At 33.9% G+C, this 18,952-nt stretch overlaps 1 protein-coding gene across 1 annotated transcript in view; it reads right to left on the bottom strand.

The window, feature by feature from the left end:
- LOC115889776 overlaps positions 1–18,952 on the bottom strand; it is a 39,389-nt gene continuing 20,437 nt past the window's right edge. Inside the window, exons 2-8 of the mRNA XM_030909857.1 lie at positions 14,204–14,427; positions 10,779–10,960; positions 9,376–9,600; positions 6,979–7,193; positions 5,314–5,639; positions 3,412–3,650; positions 1–517 (exon numbers count right to left, since the gene is read on the bottom strand). Coding sequence (XP_030765717.1) covers positions 190–517; positions 3,412–3,650; positions 5,314–5,639; positions 6,979–7,193; positions 9,376–9,600; positions 10,779–10,960; positions 14,204–14,427 — 1,739 coding nt within the window. The 3' untranslated portion in view covers positions 1–189. The remainder of the gene's footprint in view (positions 518–3,411; positions 3,651–5,313; positions 5,640–6,978; positions 7,194–9,375; positions 9,601–10,778; positions 10,961–14,203; positions 14,428–18,952) is intronic.

Raw genomic sequence — 18,952 nt, 5'->3', positions numbered from 1 at the left:
TTTACGTGCTATTTAAATGAAAAACTTTGAATGTTCACCGATACCGTTTAAAATTGAGATAAAAATCCTGCTTCCGGGGATTTTTTTTCTCGGTTATTAGGTTCATTTTAACCCATAAATTCCATAGGTTAGTTTTTTTAGCTCACCCTACTGTATATTTATGACCACACTCCATTAATACTATGCGCTTCAAGAAAAAGCAAATATTAGAATAATTACAGGTACAGATATCACACAAGCTGCATACAACGCAGTTCTGGGCTCGCATTCCGACTCCACAATATACTCCTCGTTCCAGAGCGTCTCGTTCTCCTTGACGGGCAGCTCCAAAACCAACTTTTCCGACGAGAAAAACTTCAGGTCCACCGCGCAGGTTTCCGATTGATTTTTGCACACGGACACCGGATTCGACAGATCATAGATGGCCTTGTTCAGGTGGAACTGAACCCGGATGTAGTTGGGCTGGATCTCGTTCTCGCTGTTGAACACGAAAAAGTAATAACCGTTAACCGGTACCCTGGAAAGGAAGAATAATTATATTAGATATGTTTCTAATTATTTGATTTGTTTTGGACACAATTTTCTATTAGACAATGAAGTTTGTTTAGCCATAGGCTTCCACTAATCATAGACTTTAGAAAGACTTTCGCCTCGATATATACTAAGGCAATCAATCCTGGATATATCCTTAGACAACTGTTAAGAATAAAATGGTACCACCATGTCTCAAAAGTATCAGTCCGTGAAAAAGTAAGCTGCGAGAGCGCTGAAGTGATGATTACTAAATCCCGCTTAAGATGGGCTGGCCACGTATGCAGGATGCAAGAACACCGCTTACCGAAATCTCTTCTTTACGGTAAGCTTGTAGACATTTTCCATAAAAACTTAAAGGGGATAAGTTACAACACAATAGGTACCCATACACCAGCGTTCTTTCCTGCAGGAATGTCTAATCCCGCTGGAAAGAACGCCAATTAGTGGGTATATGCATGACGCATGCACCTTCCGTCTTTCTTGTCAGAATCTACTGGCGTTCCAGCCCGACAAGATAAAACGTGTAAAAAATTTGTATTAGTGGTTTGGGGTCATTTCATTTGAGAGATGATATCCGTGTGTTCTCTCCTGTTAGGAAAGTCTGTTGTTAAAACGCCAGTTAGTTTTTTTAAGTCTTAAATATTTATTAGCTAGTTAGTGTTTTACGAATTAATTACGATGAATTTTTGTATGTATGGACTAACTAATTTTAACACTTCATCAAATGTTATTAGAATCCATTCTTAAATAATTCTGGAAATCGGTAGGCTCACTTGTCCGTAATTCTCGTAACAGATACATATTGCTGTACATTTTCCGTTTCTGAAGCCACTCCTTTGATCACATGCGGCGTTTCTGCTTTTTCTTAAACAAAACTTCAATTGCAATATTAAATACAGCAATTGCAATTATTCTTTTAGGTTTCATCTTAATATTAATAGTTTAATAATAATAAAAATAAATATTAATATTATTATTCAAAGCACACCACTTGTTTACTTGTATTGCACAACACAAATTTTATAAAAGTCAAATCTCACGATCCTTAGTAAAATGATCATCTAGCGGGAAAATTTTAATAATCGTGTCACATTTACAGTACAACAAACTAAATCCTTTAAAAACTGCAACGAAAGGTATTTTGTGTTAGTGGGCTTTGCAAGGAATATAACTCCTTCAAAAAAGAACAGGCCAGTCTTACAGTAAAAACTGACAGGAAATTCAACAAGATTGCGTTTGTGTTAGTGGGATTGGACCTTCGTTCTTTCCTTTCAATTTTTTGACAAGAAAGAACGCATAAGGAAAGAATTACAGGAAAGAACGCTGGTGTATGAGTACCTAATGTGAGGAAGCAGCGCAATGGAGAAGAATTGTAAACTCAGTTAACAACGGCAACCAAAAAGTGAAGAAGCAACAAAGTAATCAGATTTTTGAATGTCCGGAGTGCGGAAGAGAGATAACATCACGTATCGGGCTTTTCAGTCACAGAAAAGCTCATGAAAGACAACGCCTTGCGTAACCATCTTCTGATGCGTGTCAAATACTCGTGAGCGAATAATGGCAGTAAGTAAGTAATCCTAAGGCAATAATAGAAGCCCTAGCGAAACAAGGTATTAACAGACCTTATATTCGCCAATATATACATACATACATTCGCCAATATATACAAAAAAGGCAAAGCAAGAGTATATAATGATATATAAAACAATCCCAGAGTTCCCAACTGGCAAAGGAGTAAGACAGGGAGACGCGATATCCCCAAAGCTGTTTACACAGCAACACTAGAAGAAATCTTCCGTCAACTAGACTGGACCAACAGAGTATTAATAATAGATGGGGAATATCTTAACCATCTAAAGATGCGTACTCACTAGAGCATTTTGCTCCGAACGAACCAAACGAGCCGAGCGTGCAGAGCCGAATTCGGCAAGTGAATACGTGTTCGCGAACAAAATTTCACCGAACCGAGCGCGCCAAACAATATTCTCCGGGTTGTCGGTACATGTATTTTGCTCAAAGGGGATGCGTTGTTCAGTGGGTACGGAGGTTCGTTGCGTTCATGGTGTTCGTCCTATTCGGAGCATTCGCGGCTAAAAATTTTCATTGTTTTGATTTTTCTTTGCACAAACGAAATAGAGTGGAATAGAAAAAGTGCCTTCAGTTAACAGACATTTATGAACGATATCCAGTGCTTTGGAATCCAAAGATGGATTATACTACTATAAAGTTAAGAAGTTTGATGCGTGGAGGCAGAAAGATGAGATCTTGGGATGTGCTTGGGGTGTGATCATGGGATGTGACACTTAAAACGGACATTATAAGAAAACTACACGTTTTTGTACAACGCCCAATGGAACAAAATATGCTGGAAATAGCCAAGAAAGACCGTAAAAAAATAGAGTACCTAGATACGCCAAAAGACCCAGGTAATAGATGTCATCCACAGAATCAAATCTCTCAAGTGGTAATGGGCAAGACACCTAGCAAGAAGGACGGACAGCAGATGGACCACAGAAATTGCAGCATAGTACCTGGTACCCACGAAGAATTAAGAGACCTAGAAGAAGACCAAACCTGAGATGGGACCATTATATATTAAGAAATTAGCAAGAATAACTTGGGCCCGCATAGCCATCAATAGACAAAACAATGGGCCCAACTACAAAGAGAGTATCTAAATATGTGAGGGAGACCATAATTGGAAACGGTAAAATAAGCTGAAAATGATAATGATTTCATATAGGGTTTCCAGAGTCCAGATATACCCTAACATGTCCGGGTTTTAAGATTCCCTGAGTGGTTAAATGTGGTTAAGTACTTTAGTAATGTTAATCTGTAACCTCCAAAGAAATTTAATTTACTGAATATTTAATTTACCTGTACGTAATAGAGTTTGCTAAATACGTCTCTTCGGCTTCTTGGTCGCTCAAATCCCTGCGACAGTTGTGGTGCGGTGTAAGAGGTAAATTCAAAATCAACCCTTCACAATTCAGTAAGGCCTCTTCCGAGCTCGAAAACGATGACCAGAACTCACTGTTGCTCATGTCATGGTCCGTATCGGTTTCGTTTATGGTGTCGCGATGATCAGCGATACCATCTGGCTTTGGGGTGAATCCCTAAAATTCAATAGTACACATAAATTCCATGTGATTGGATATACAGGGTGCTACAAATTCGCGGTACGAGCATTGGTATCTCGGAAACCGTAATAGATACGAAGATGGCTAAATTGGGGCAAAGTTGCTCCTTGGGATGTTCACCAAGATGCCATCAAAAAAGCTTTAAAAATTTCAAGGATTTCTGAGTTTTTTGAAAAAACCGTATTTTTTTGAAAATCAATTTTATTTTTTCCTGTCGTTAGTTTTTAGAAAATAAAAAACTAACTGCACATTCTCATAGCCACTTTATTAGGGTTATCTGATAGTATTTTTAGATTTTCAAATTAGCTGATAATTTGTGAGATACAGAGACCAACTTAATTTTTTGAATACGGACCTGCATATTTTATTTCAAGTTTTGAAAGAACTCCTGAGTACAATGATATGCCACACTTAATATTTTTTTGTTTCGGACATTCGAACACAATTTATTTAAACTAATTTAAAGTCCGGCTCTGTTTTCTTTTAATGTTTAATCTATTCATCGTTATAATACTGATAAGCTTTCAAACTTAACAATGACGTGGAGTAAGACATTGAATACGGAAAATCAAATACAATAAAATAATAAAAAATAATATAAAATAAATAATATAAATATAATATCAATAAACAATCAAATAAGCATTTCCCTGGTAGATGGATTGGAAATGGCAGAACAGTATAATGGCCAGCGAGGTTTCTGTCGTCCATAAGAAGAAGATATGTTCAAAAAGCTATAAATAAGATTGAACGAAAAATAAATTTGTGCATTAGGGAGGATTGTAACCCTTTCAATTTTTTTGGTTTATTTATATTAACTACGATTAATATTATGCATATTATTAGATCGTACACTGAGATTTCAAATTCATAATAAGAAAAGTTAAAAATCTTAATAACATCTTTAAATTGCTGACCTAAATATTATTTATTTGAATCATTGAATTTGCTCGATTTTCCTTATTCAATGTTAATTAACGCTGATCAATATTATTGCGATGAATATAATCAGATTAAATAATTTAAAAAAACAGAGTCGGACTTGAAATTATTTTAAACAATAATTAAATAGTTTTGTTGTTGTTAAAGTAACTAAAACAAAAGAAAAGTATCAAGTGTGGCATATCATTGTACTCAAGAGACCGAGTGCTTTCAAAACTTGAAATAAAAAATGCAAGTCCGTATTTAAAAAAATTAAGTTGGCCTCTGTATCTCACAAATTATCAGCTACTTTGAAAATCTAAAAATACTATCAGATAGCCCTAATAAAGTGGCTATGAGAATGTGCAATTAGTTTTTTAATTTTCTAAAAAGTAACGACAGGAAAAAATAAAATTAATTTTCAAAAAAATAGTTTTTTCAAAAAAACTCAGCAATCCTTGAAGTTTTTAAATCTTTTTTAATCGAATCTTGGTGAACATCCCAAGGAGGCAACTTTGCCCCAATTTAACCATCTTCGTATCTATTACGGTTTACGTACCAAGATTCCAATGCTCGTACCTCGAATTTGTAGCACCCTGTATAAACATTACTGAGACAATTACATAAATCATCTGGAAAGATTATATTATACTATGTTGGCCAAACTCTCTGAAATTATATCTAATAATAAGAAGTACATTTTAAGATATGTACTTACCTCTTCAAGACCTTTGTCGTTATCATCATCGTCCTTATTTAAATCGATATAAGCTGCTGCCACGTCCCTTCTTCTTCTTTTTCTTCTACGGTCATCAATACTCTTACTAAACTGGACTACAGGCTTATTGTATTGTCTTCCCTGCGTCTTTAACGCAGGTCCACTTTCTTCGGTATCTTTATTCGAAGCTTTATTGTCTCCTTGATTGCCAAATTTTTTATTAAGTTCCTCCAATATCCTCGAACCCTTTTCGCCCATATTACCCAAAGTGTTCAACAGTCGGTTAATGACTTCTTCGGATGTTTCTGGCCTATCCATAGATTCACCTGAATATAAGCCATCTATTGTATAATATTTCTTCTATAATTTTTTAAGACATATGAACAAAATATTAACTAAAAATTATGGTGAATTTTAACAGTTCAGTGTCAATAGGATTCAGTTTCATGTTGAAAAAACCCCATATGATCGAATAAAATGTTAATTTTTCAAATATTAATAACAAACTCCAAGAAAATTAATAACAAGATAACACCAGTGCGCAGTGGCTTAAAAATTGCATGTCGTAAAATTTGAAGGTGACTTTCTTATTTAATTTCTTTATATGAATTAAATTAATCTATAATCTGTATTATCAATAAAATGCACGTAATCTCTTAGTCAAATAAAATGTTGCGGTTTGTACCGGGTGCGTCTCAAAAGTAGCTCACCCCCTATAACTTTTTTATTTTTTCAGATAGGAAGACGAGATTTGGTACGTATGTGTAGTATATTTTTTGTATGTGTAGTATATGACATAAATTAGGATTGATTGACGTATACGATGGTTTTAGGTCACTTCTTGTTTCCCGGAAATGACTACAACTTTTGATTTTTAATTTTTTAAATGGCACCCTTCGTATTTTTTTACTTTATTGGATAGAAATTTATTAGATATTTTAGATTTATTGATTAGACACTCTGAATACTAGAGTGTCTAACATAATCATATGTCAACTTTTGACATTTTGACTTAAAACAAAATTGTATTTTAAGTTTCAATCTAGAGTGCCATGGCTGTGTTAAAAACACTAATTTTTAAACAAGGAGCCTTGGAAAAATAGATTTGGTCGTCTAATGTTTTTCGTGCCTTGTCCTGGCCTGTTAAAAGATACCCAAATCGCATTTTTAATCATATCTCAATTTTTTCAAATGGAACGAGGGTGGCTCATTAGCATATTTGGAAAAAGCATATTTAACGAATAATTTGGTACCACACGCTTGGTATGTCGAGACAAATTGTCGCTATGAATCGCATGTTGCAATTCCAAATAAACCATATGCAAAAATGTCAAAAGTTGACATATGATATGCCATTCTATTCAGAGTGCCATTTTCTATCGAACAAAGTAAAAAAAATTCCGGGGGTGCCATTTAAAAATCAAAAGTTGTAGTAATTTCCGGTGAAACCGGAAGTGACCGAAAACAATTGAATACGTCAATCAATCCTAATTTATGTCATATACAAACATACCAAATCTCATTTTTTTATCAGAAAAAATAAAAAAATTATAAGGGTGAGCCACTTTTGAGACGCACCCGGTATATAATAAAATATGAAAAGTATTTATGAAATAACATTCTTTCCCATAATAACAACGAGGTACCTACTCGATAAATACATACCTGGATAGTGGATATTTAGATTATCGGTTTCATTTTTGGCAATGGTGGAATTCCTCTTAAAATGTGGATGGTTTTCAACTTGTTTATTTTTATCCTTCTGTTTCTTCGTTTGAAGGGCTTCCAGTATCGACTTCATGAATTTCGAATCTGTTAAATCTGAAGTGTCTATGTTATCCTTGATAGTGTAGTTTTCCTTATTGGCTTGATGAGCAGGACTGCAACATAAAACAAACAATATATTTACTTTTTTTAGTAGCTATAATTTTGCGTTTTTCCTCATATATGAAGCAGAAGCACTTACTTTGACAAACAAGAACAATAATGGAAGACAGGTCATGCAACAGAAAATGGAAAGGTCCATGTTGGGAGTTACACTTAGAGATAAAATACCCAATCATATCATACAAAATCGAACAGGAGTAAGAGATGCGGTGATATGTGTCTTACATCTTAAATGGAATTGGGCAGGATATGTGGCTCGGATAACAAATGGACGGTGGACAAAGAGACTTGTGGAATGGAGACCAAGACACGAGGCCTATAGAAGCAGAGGACGACCTCCTAGCCGATGGACAGATGATATTAAGAGAGTGGCGGAAGCTGGATTCAAGTGGCACGAAATAGAAAGAAATGGCTAGAGTTGAGGGAGGCTTTTGTTCAGCAATGGACGGAATAAGCTAAATGATGATGATGAATATCCTTAAAAATTATTTTCGAAGTTAGAGATTGTCTCCAAAAAATCCTCTATGGGTATTTCGCCACTGCAAGAAAATCTACAAAATAAAATAGTTATTTTTTGTAAACACTTCTGCGTTAATCCCAAACGGAAACTACTTGTCAGAAGTTATGTTTACAGTTATACAAATTTGCCTAACGAACAAAAAAAAGCTTAACGTTTCGGAAAGTTTATCTCTTTCCTTCGCGCGTCGTCGGAAGCAAAAAAAAGAAAATACAAAGAATAAAGAAAAAAGCTATTTAAAATATTTAAATTCAACTATTCGAGAACACTTTAGTTTTTTAAAACAGATTCGTCTACAAAAACCGTTGACGTTCTGTTAAAATGACATTATATCAAGTGAATCTTCAAAATTGACAATTAACGTAAAAAATGATAACAATTACTTAATAAGGTAAAACCAAAAAGCCCCAAACTTTCTGTATGATTATTTTTATTTTTTACGTAGGTATGTTATGTTTATAAAAAAAAAGTTATGGTTCTTTAAAATCAAAGAAGCGATTGCCATACATTACTTATTAGTAATCTTACCCTTGTTACTTATTAGTAATGTATGGCAATCGCTTCTTTGATTTTAAAGAACATAACATAAATAAACATAACATACCTACGTAAAAATTAAAAATAATCATACAGAAAGTTTGGGGCTTTTTGGTTTTACCTTATTAAGTAATTGTTATCAGGTAGTTAATTGTTAATTTTGAAGTTTAACTTGATATAATGTATTTTTAACAGAACGTCAACGGTTTTTGTAGACGAATCTGTTTTAAAAAAACTAAAGTGTTCTCGAATAGTTGAATTTAAATATTTTAAATAGTTTATTTCTTTATTCTTTGTATTTTCATTTTTTTTTGCTTCCGACGACGCGCGACGGAAAGAGATAAACTTTCCGAAACGTTAAGCATTTTTTTGTTCGTTAAGCCGGCTACAAACGGCATGGCAAGCCATGGCCAGCGTTTCAGCAAACGTTTGTAGAAGCGTTGATCTTTGCTTGATATTCGCGCACCGACGACCGTACACACTACATGTTTTATCTTTGCCAGTTTTTTTAGGCAAGTGAAGGCGAACGTTGTACAAGGGTACAAATAACACAAGAAATGGAGTTCGACTCCGATGATGAAGTAATAGCAGCGTCTGCTCTACTTTTAACTTCAACTGCATTACTTCTGTCAAAAACTATTAAAAAAGAAAAAACGCAGGTGGTGGACTAATTCGCTCAATTTGAGTAGGACAAGGTAATTGTAGATTTGCACTTCCCTATTTTCCTCAAAAACGTATCCATGATGGTAAAGGCAAACCATGACGGCTTATATACGGTATACGTCAACTCCTACCCAACCAAACTTCTTCAAGGGATACCATAAACTATTCAAACGAGTTTTATTGTCATTTAAACTCAAGCTCTCTTGGACTAACATATTATGTCGTGTGTACGGCGATCAAGCCCACTGGCGAGTTTCAACAAGTCCCTTTGATGTGTGTCGAAAATACCGCTTCATAGGCGAACCCTGGCCAGCGCCAACCTTGCCTTTGCTTTGCCATATGTTTTGCATACACACGATGTATTTTTAGAGATTGTATTTGATTTATTTTATTCTTTCCTTTAGTAATTACTGGTTCAAAATAGAAATATGTCTTTTCACAAAAATTGAAATACAAACCTGTGAAATGTGACATCGGCACGATGCCTCTTCATAATTTCTGGATCATTGGTTCGTGATTCATTCGAGTTTAGCCTTAAAAGATCCTGTTCATTGGCAACATAAGTTCCTTCCTTGATAGCCTCCATCAATTCGTCCAATTCTTCAGACGAATCGTCTCCAATGTATGCACACTCGTGGAGATGTCTGTGGCCTCTTATCACAATTAAAGATGCACCGGGCCATCTAAAATGCGATTAATTATAATGGTTAACACTGTTCTTATAGTTAAAGACACTAAAAAATGTGTAATTGTATTAGCTACTACAACAAACAATTTTTGCATATTAAAAAACAAAAAAGTTTTCCATATTATCTCGAAACAACGTTTTTTGGCTAGGTAAAAGTAAATTTTACAAAATATATAGGGTGCTCCGAACTGTATTCCAGAAACTTCGGCAGCATATAAATATAAGTAAAAAAGTTTGTACAAATGTATGTCCTAAAATGCTTAGTTTCGGAGATACAGGGTGTAGAAGTTTTATTCTTATTTCGAGTTTTTCCAAATAATTTCTGAAGTAACGTCAATATCTGGATGAATATTGGTGTCTGGAAGTGGTTTGACATTAGAAATTATATGTATTGATCTTAATTTAATTTCTATTTGTAGGGGCGCCACCTATATGTGTTTTAACTGTTTTGAAGTGTAATAACTTTTCGTCCATACCTGTATAAAACCACTGAATGAAAGAATATACATTTCCGTGATTTTTTACGTAAAATATGTTCCGTTCTCAATATAATGAAAATAGTCAGTACATGTCTTTATTGACAAAAAATAAACAGGTTGAATAGATAGTTTTTTGGCTGAAATGATAAATTTGGGAAGTTTTTATTTTTCTAAATTAATATAAAATTTGTATTCGTAAAAACGATAAAAGAGTTTCTGTTAAACTTTTGACACAAAAACATTTCAAATTTACGATTTCAGTTTAATAACTAGTTAATGAACATGTTTAGTATTTTTTTACTCAGTAGTTTTATACAGGTACGGACGAAAAGTTATTACACTTCAAACCAGTTAAAAAATATGTAGGTGGCGCCCTCTACAAGTAGTCATATTGAGATCAAAATCAAATTTCTCATGCCAAAAAACTCCCAGATACCAATTTTCATCCAAATATTGACGTTACATCAGAAATTATTTAGAAAAGATCGAATTTAAAATGAAACTTTTACACTCGGTATCTCCGAAACTATGCATTTTAGGGCATATATTTATACGAACTTTTTTATTCATTTTTATTTGCAGGATATGCTGCCAAAGTTTCCGGAATACAGTTCAGACCACACTGTATATTATCGCGGTAGAAATAATATTTTTATTTTTATCAATGTTCAATTTTTGTTCAATAATTTCTTACCTAACACAAGTGTTTACCGTCACAGATGATCCTTTTAAAAGATAAAATCCCCAGTACTCTTTAGTGTCGTCTTCTAAAACAAAGTGTCGTGTCATCGACAATGTTTTTATAGTATCCGACAATTTCGGAGGTTCTGATAAGAGGAACGCATTGAACGTTGCGTTTGTCTTTATCCTCTGCCTCTAAAATGTAATAGAAATATTTTTTGAGTAAAACCACAGGTAACATATCTATGTACCTATCTGGAGTAAAACGCCAATATCGGACTTATATGTTTATTAAATTTTATAGCAATGCACAGAGAAGTATTTTAAGTCAATTTTAGAGGGGTAGTCAAAAAAATGGTTTGAGAATGGGGGTGATGATTTTTTTATAAACAACTATAATCTAGCATGTTTTTTCACGTTGTTGTTTTTTTTTGTACCTTAGAGCAACTACAAAAATTATATAAAATCAAAACGAACAAGTTTTAACTAATAATACAAAAGAAATAAGGATGTGGCATTTCTAAACTATTGTTCAACTCATTACTTAGTAGTTTAGTTAGTTAGCTAATAGACAGAAAATTCAAAGCTTTAGCAAGTCAACTAACAGAATAATGTAAGCTTAATAGGTATCTATGTTAAATGTTAATGCTACAGCGTGGCAAATATGCAATTCTTTGTACTAGGGCAATGACTCTGGCAATGATAATATAATCAATTGATAAAGAACTATATGAAGGGTTCCAAGAACTATATGAAGTCTCCAAGTTATTAGACTCTTTGAAAAGAATAGGATTGGAGAATGCAACCTAGAGATAAGAAGAGGACCACTATAGATCTGAAGATCTGAATGATGGGACCACAATAGATCAAAAGGTGGCAGTGGAACAGGCCTCTAGCCACATCAAAAAAAATCGACTCTAATCTAGTTATAGTACGAGAGCTAGCAACGCAACGTCGGGAAAACAAGAATTTTAAGAAAGCTGGTTCTTTACTTAATATATCTTTTGTTATGCTCTCTTGAACAGCGTGCTTTTTTATGAAACTAAATATGCTAAACCTAGATTCTTCTTTTAGCCTTCTTAGTTCCTGAAATACAGGGCGAATTTGAGTTTAATGCATTTTTGACACCCCTCGTGCCCCTCATATCTCGATTAGATAATCGATTATTATCTTATTATAAGATTGTAATATATCAAAAAGAACAAATATGTGTCCCTTAGAGTTTATTTTATGTAGAATCCAATGGCGTAACTAGTTTTTCGCTGGGAGCTGTCATTTTCGAAATATAACTCAAACTTATGTTTTTAAACGGGATGGGAACAGTTTTTTTTTTATTTGCCTTTTTATAAGCTTTCTATAAATAATAGTATACTCCATTAATAAGGAAAGAAATGCATATTTAGTTTTATAAAAAAGGAGCAAAATAATGTGAATATTGTATAACCGCAATATTGTATCTCTACTCATAAACGATAAATCCCATAAAACACACGAAAATGGGACACCCTGTACAGATGTGATGCGCAGTCATGGTACAAAGAATACAAGGTATGATATTGCGCAGGTTGGTCGCTACGTCACAGGTGATAACAGGCGCTATTGGTCAGCACGCCCCGCGCGTCAGTTCAAATCGTCAAGATATTGTTATAAACCTGTTTTTTTGTTTATATACCGTCATTGAATTATGGCTAAGCAAGTTACTGTGGAGCAGTGCGTAAGGAGTCGGGCTAGGAAGCGAGAGACCGGAGTTCGAATCTCGGCCGGGACATAACTTTTTATTTATTTTTTTAAATACTGTTGTATTCTATAGTTTATTTTTGTAGTATAAAAAAAGAACTATTTATTCTGTTATTTTTTAATCTCCGGTATTAATATAAATTGATTGTTAGTAGAACTATTTATTCTGTTATTTTTTAATCTCCGGTATTAATATAAATTGATTGTTAGTACAATACCTCATTTAATATAAAATAATATTCTACTTTTTGAAATGTATCGGGCCCTAATTGTACCTAAAAGTAATATATTTTTAATGATATACCATATTGTAAACTATTTAATATTTCAGTCACTTAAAAAGTTAATTTGCATTGAATAATTGCCTACCATTAAAGAAAATTTGAGCTATATAATCCTTGATGGGCATATTCTGGGTATGCAAATACTTCCTGTAAATTTTGGGTTTCGTTCAACCGATTTATTCTCAAAACCTGAAACATCTACATATAAAAAGAAGCACAGGTCACTAATTACAATAAACTTCACCCTCGGAATTACTTCCACTAATTATAATAAACTTCACCCTTGGAATTACTTCTATCACAATTACAATACATTCATCTGCATTGGCATTTTCTACTTTTCGATGGGAAACGATAAAATTCCCAACATTTTTTAAATGATGTAACAATTCCTCTTGTGGTTACTTTTCCATATATATCCTCATCTCTGTCCTCATGTGAAATCAGAGAATTGTTTACCATAAACATCGCAAACTAAAAACCTAATAAACAATTTTATAGGTACCGAATATAGAAATAAATTTAGTATTCTTACCTATTATGGTCCAAAGTCCAAATCCATGTTAATAGATAATTATTATTTTTAAATATATTTTTTTGGAACTGCTGGTTTTAGTAATTATTAAATTAAACGAACTAAAAAGTCTTAAAAATAAACAATTCTTAACCATAACCCCAAAAAATGCAGATCTCCTGTCAACTTTCTTTATTTTTTATTTATTCCTCATTTTCCTAGTGACGTTACAGGTGGTATGCGCGAACTGAACGAAATTGGAGCCGCTATCGATCATACCTTGTATTCTTTGTACCATGATGCGCAGTAGTAACAGCAACGTCTACCGGCAGCCAGAGGGCCCACACGCTGTTCTAGAGAACATGCCAAAAGATATATTAAAGGACCAGCTTTCTTAAAATTATCTCTCGAACGTTGCCAGCTCTTAGACTATTAATTAATATCATCCCAAGCTGAAGACAGACCAAAATGTTTATAAAACCATTGGAGTAAAATGCTAAAAAACTGTACAATTTAAATACAGACAGACTTGTTTAGGTTAAAAAACATAATTATCTGTTTTTCACAAACGTCTATATTTTAAAATACTGATAATATAATCCCATTACATTCTTCAAAACATTAACAAAATGAAGATCAAATGACATACTATGTTATTTTAAGAAACTCATTATTTCTAATCTTCACTGATATTCACAGTTGCACTTGGAACGTAAAATAAAAAATGCTATACCAAAAATAAAGATATTCTTTAATACGGAGTATAGTTGAATGTAAAAATAAAATTAATTTTTACTAGTGTATTAAGTTATAAACTTGATGACTGTTCGTACTTATATTTTATTAATCAATATTATTTTTAAATACGATATAAACTTTGAAGATAATTGAATTTATTCATACCTGACACCAAGTTGTAGACACTTTGTTATCTAACATGCGCATATCCGACATGGCTAATGGATACAATTGGGCGCCATACACGTTGTACCTCAAATACAAGGGAACCCCAAGAATAAGGGTAGGGACTATGACTGCTAGAAGACATAGTCTCAATACCCTGAGGGGTCCCTTGAGACTTGTTGAAGATCGTTTCTCGAATGGGCCAAAACTTTGTAATGGAAACTCTGGAATCAAAAAAATGTATTGTTCATAATGACAATTTGACTCGAAATACCAAGTGAAGAAATTTCATAAATACCCGACCTTTCCAGTGGAGGTGTTTTATCTTTTGGATTACCTAATAATTGTTGTAATTTTGTGGGTGGTAAAGAAGATGAGGGAGGAATGTGCATGGGTGTTATGTTTTTAGGAAACTTGACAACAGCTGGAATTTATGTTATCCACATAAATTTCGGACCGACGGACCGAAAAAGCCCGACATGTATACAAAAACACCATTAACTTAAAAAAAACAGTATATTTTGATGATAAAAGTAAAATATGATAATTAATTTGCCTGTAATCACTACAGATTTAGATCAAAATAAAAACTTAATTATCCTACATAAAATGTTCAATTACGTGATTTTAAAAATTATCACAATAAACAACTAATGTTTAAATAATGTTGTGTATGTTTATATTGTATAAACTATATGGGGGAAATGGTTATACAGTATTTTCAGTTGTTTTTAAATTTTTTGCTGTCATTTTAATTCATGGGTAAATTGCATTTTCTGTCATTCTTTCTATATCTCTGTCAAAATATTTCCTGGCTTTTTAGACAGACTTCACCTATGACACCTATGTAAAATGGTATAAACGTATAGGTACTTAAAAAATATTTTCATAATAAAACAATATAAAGAGAAGTTAAAAGGCCTACAAATATGCGAATTTCTATATTAAGTTGATCAGACCGAAGGACACAACCATCCGATGAGCGTTTCGGGAATTTATTCCCATCATCAGGCCGATTTTGCAGAATTTTTAAATATCGATCTTTGGTATATGAGTAAGAATGCTTAATAAAACAATAGGATTAAACAAGACTATGTTTCTTTGTGATACAAAATACAGAGCATTCCATTTAAAAGAATGGATAAAAATTTATATTAGTTTATATCTAAAAACACTAAAGGTTTTAGTAGGCTGCAAGTAACTAAATAGAAAAATAATAATAGGAGGTAAATAATAACATAACGGTTCTATAAATAGTAATAAAAACAATGATAAGCTGTTTAAAAAACGTATCTATAGTAAACTGAAACTATTTAATATGAAAAGTAATGAATTCATTGCTGATGTAGCGGATATTTTTCGCAAGTAATATAAAATTTGTTCGGGTAATATTGACAAAAGGATTTGTCTTGCGAATTATCACACGAGCGTTCTATTTGTTATAATTATTATTTAAATATAGCTCTAACAATGTTGATTTGACAGGCAATGCGCAGTTTGTCTGATGAATTGTACACATACCTACATAGATATTTAAAAAAATTCCAGAATTTTTATAGTTTTGAGTTGAACTTATCAACTGCATCCAACTGGTTTTTGTTTTTCAATCTTTATCAACGAGCTTTATCTAGGTTAGGTTAGGTTGCTGGAGTTTGGGATCATGTTTGATCTCTCACTCGAAGGCCTTTTGGGCCCATTGTCCCCAAACCTTCCTCTCATTCTTTCTTTGCGTTAAAGCACTTCCAGCTGTTTACAAAGTTCCCGAAGTCACTGATGTTGGCTTCTGCTTGACTTCTGTTTTAAAGCGTCGGTATTCCAGTGCCGGACAGTGGCACAGCAGGTGCTCTATGGCTTCTTCTCCGCATTCTCTGCAGTAGTCGTCGTCGGAAACTTTCCATCTCACGAGATTTACCCTCATGAGGACAGTTTCCATTGACGACACCTACAATTATGCGTACTAGGTCCTTTTTGTGCTCTAGTAGTTGTTTTGTCTTTTTGCTATCTACCACTGGCCATAGTCTTCGAGCTGTAGCGCAGTCTTCACGGTGTTGCCACGTCTCTTGCTGCTTGGCTTTGATGGCAGTTCCTATAGCTTCCTTCAGTGTGTTGATCGTCGCAACTGGTGGGTCATCTGCCACGGCCTATACCCGGGCCCCGTCTTTGGCGAGTCTGTCTGCTTTGTGGTCTGCTTTCTGATTGCCCACCAGATTGCTGTGGCCTGGCACCCAGCACAGAGTAGCCCCGCCCTGACGCAGCCAGGACAGTGCTTCTCGGCATTCCATCACAGTTTTCGATATCACTGAGCTTTATCTACTCTCTTTTAAAAACTTCCGGTAGATTTAAATTGTACCAATATAAAAAGTATGTACAGTTGTGGCACAAAGTTTATGTCACCATTTTCCATGTTTCTCCATTTTGCCCACAAAATCTGCATTCTCCGCTGTTTCTTAGCTTCAATCTACTGAGATGTTCATTGAGGAGACTGCGCAGCGTCCTGTCAAAAACCCCGTGACTAGGGAATGCAATCCCGCACCAAAATCTCAATCCCACAAACCCGCGGGATTAAAGCAATCAATCCCGCGGGATCCGCAAAATTGCGGGATTGTAAACAATAAATGCTCCTCTTAGTACTTAACCTATTAAACTGGCTAATATAATGGTTTTATGCAATTAATTGAAATTTTAAGTATGTACGACTAATCTGTATTGAAATTGGAAAAAAACAATTTGGTGGGTTTTTTAAAAAAATTTGTTTTAAGGAAAATACGAGGTTTTTTCGAAAAATATGCATTTATAGTCATACATTTGGTCCTAAATGGTACAAAAAGCATTGTACATTTTGCATAGGCCCACAATATATTGATATAGCGTGTATCTTAAACTAGCTGTACAGAAATTTGGACTAATGTATACAAGGTGTTCAAAGAATATATTTAATACTAAATAAACTTATTTATTATAATTTATCTACTTATTTTATAAGTAAAAATATTATTCTGATGTTGAAGTTTTTTTTATCTTGTGTTAGTTATCTGCTTTTAGATCTATATCAATAATTTTTTGGCATATGCAGAATGTACAAAGCTTTTTGTACCATTTAGGACCATACGTATGACTAAAAATGCATATTTTTTCGAAAAAACGTCGTATTTTCCTTAAAACAAAAAAAATAAAAAACCGACCAAATTGTTTTTTCTAATTTCAATACAGATTAGTCGTACTGTCATACTTGGTAAAAATTTCGATTTTTTAAGAATTGTAAATTTGCGGTAAAAAAGATTCTTGACCAAATTTTCACACTCTTGTAAAACACCCTGTATACGATAATTCGCTAAATATATTTTCGAAAACCACAGAGCATCTTAGTCACAATAGATGCATTTACAACCTGGTCCCAACCACATCCCAAAATCTTTTTTAGTTCAAGAGATATTCAACTTTAAATTTACCTTAAAATTTTGCTTGTCCCGATAATTATGTCCGGCAGTTTATTTGACGAAATTGTCCATAAGTACTAGTTAAACACTTTTCTTCACTTACGCTGCTTATACGCACATACGCCAGAAAGAAATCTAACAACTAACGTGTTTGTTTCACTTATTTTTAATGGCCAAGAGGCCAAGGCGTAAGGGGATTTAAGTATTCGGTTACCCAGTAGTAATGTGTCAATCCCGCAGATCCCGCACGGTAAATCCCGCAATTTTGATCCCGCGGAATTTCAGCGGAGGGTCCAGCATTTGCGGGATCCAGCACTTGCGGGATTGCGTTTCCTACCCGTGACAATCCGAAGATTGTTCTTACTTAAATCAAGGTTTTTAATCTTTAATGTCCTTTCGGTCGTATGTTCTGAGAAATTTCTTCGAGTGTCTTGGACCGTTGAAGGATTCCCATTCCAGGTTACGGATGGAGTATTCCAGGATCTTGCGTTCCACTTTAAGAGTAATTTCACTAGTCCGAAAAAGTAGCAAAATAAGCGTTTGGCATTTAACGTTTTATGTAAAACTGGCTAGGTATTTTTACACAAATGAAGAAGGAAATTAAAGATAAAGGATTATACTGTATCCTTATTGTAGCACTATTTTAGACAATTTCTTTATTTTAAAGATTTTGATGGTCAAACATTTACAGTGCTATATAATTTAAATAGTTTTGTAACAAATTGCTTGCTATTTTATGGCAAATGCTGAAGCTCTGCAAACTTTAATCAAAGCACGTGTGTTTGGAATTTTGGGTGTGGATTAACACGACAGGATCGGGCTAAGCCTTAGGCAGATTTCTGAAATATAATATACTTATATTTCCTGCGGCCACACACCCGCTTTACCCCACCCCTTAGAGCGACCCGAAAGCACAGCGTAATACACTCTTAAGTTGGTTTCCACCAGGGTTACGACAAGCTACACAATTGTGTATTTTGCTACACATTTTCTTCCATGATTGCACAGCTACACCACAATCGGCTGTGCTACACATTTTGAGAATTTACATATTTCTTATAAAAAATAATACCAGAACAGTAAATTAGCTGACAAAAGCTGTTTTTTTTTTGCTTTTAAGTTATCTAAGTTACATTAAAAGAGGCCACAACTGAACTTTAAATTTTGAACTGACAAATAACATTTTCCGTCATTAGTGTTCAGGTGTTCAGTAAAATGTCAGAGTATGAACTGGGTCATGAATCAAGGACCGTATATTGGTCGAGTCAAAAACGGTAAATAGACAGGATTGTTTAATTCCTTAAATAATACA

This window comes from Sitophilus oryzae, unplaced genomic scaffold (genome assembly GCF_002938485.1).
Source record: "Sitophilus oryzae breed Bouriz unplaced genomic scaffold, Soryzae_2.0 scaffold_847_pilon_pilon, whole genome shotgun sequence".
NCBI classification, from domain to species: Eukaryota; Metazoa; Arthropoda; class Insecta; order Coleoptera; family Curculionidae; genus Sitophilus; species Sitophilus oryzae.
The sequence above is the reverse complement of the archived record's forward strand: the minus strand, read 5'-3'. Positions and strand labels throughout refer to the sequence as shown.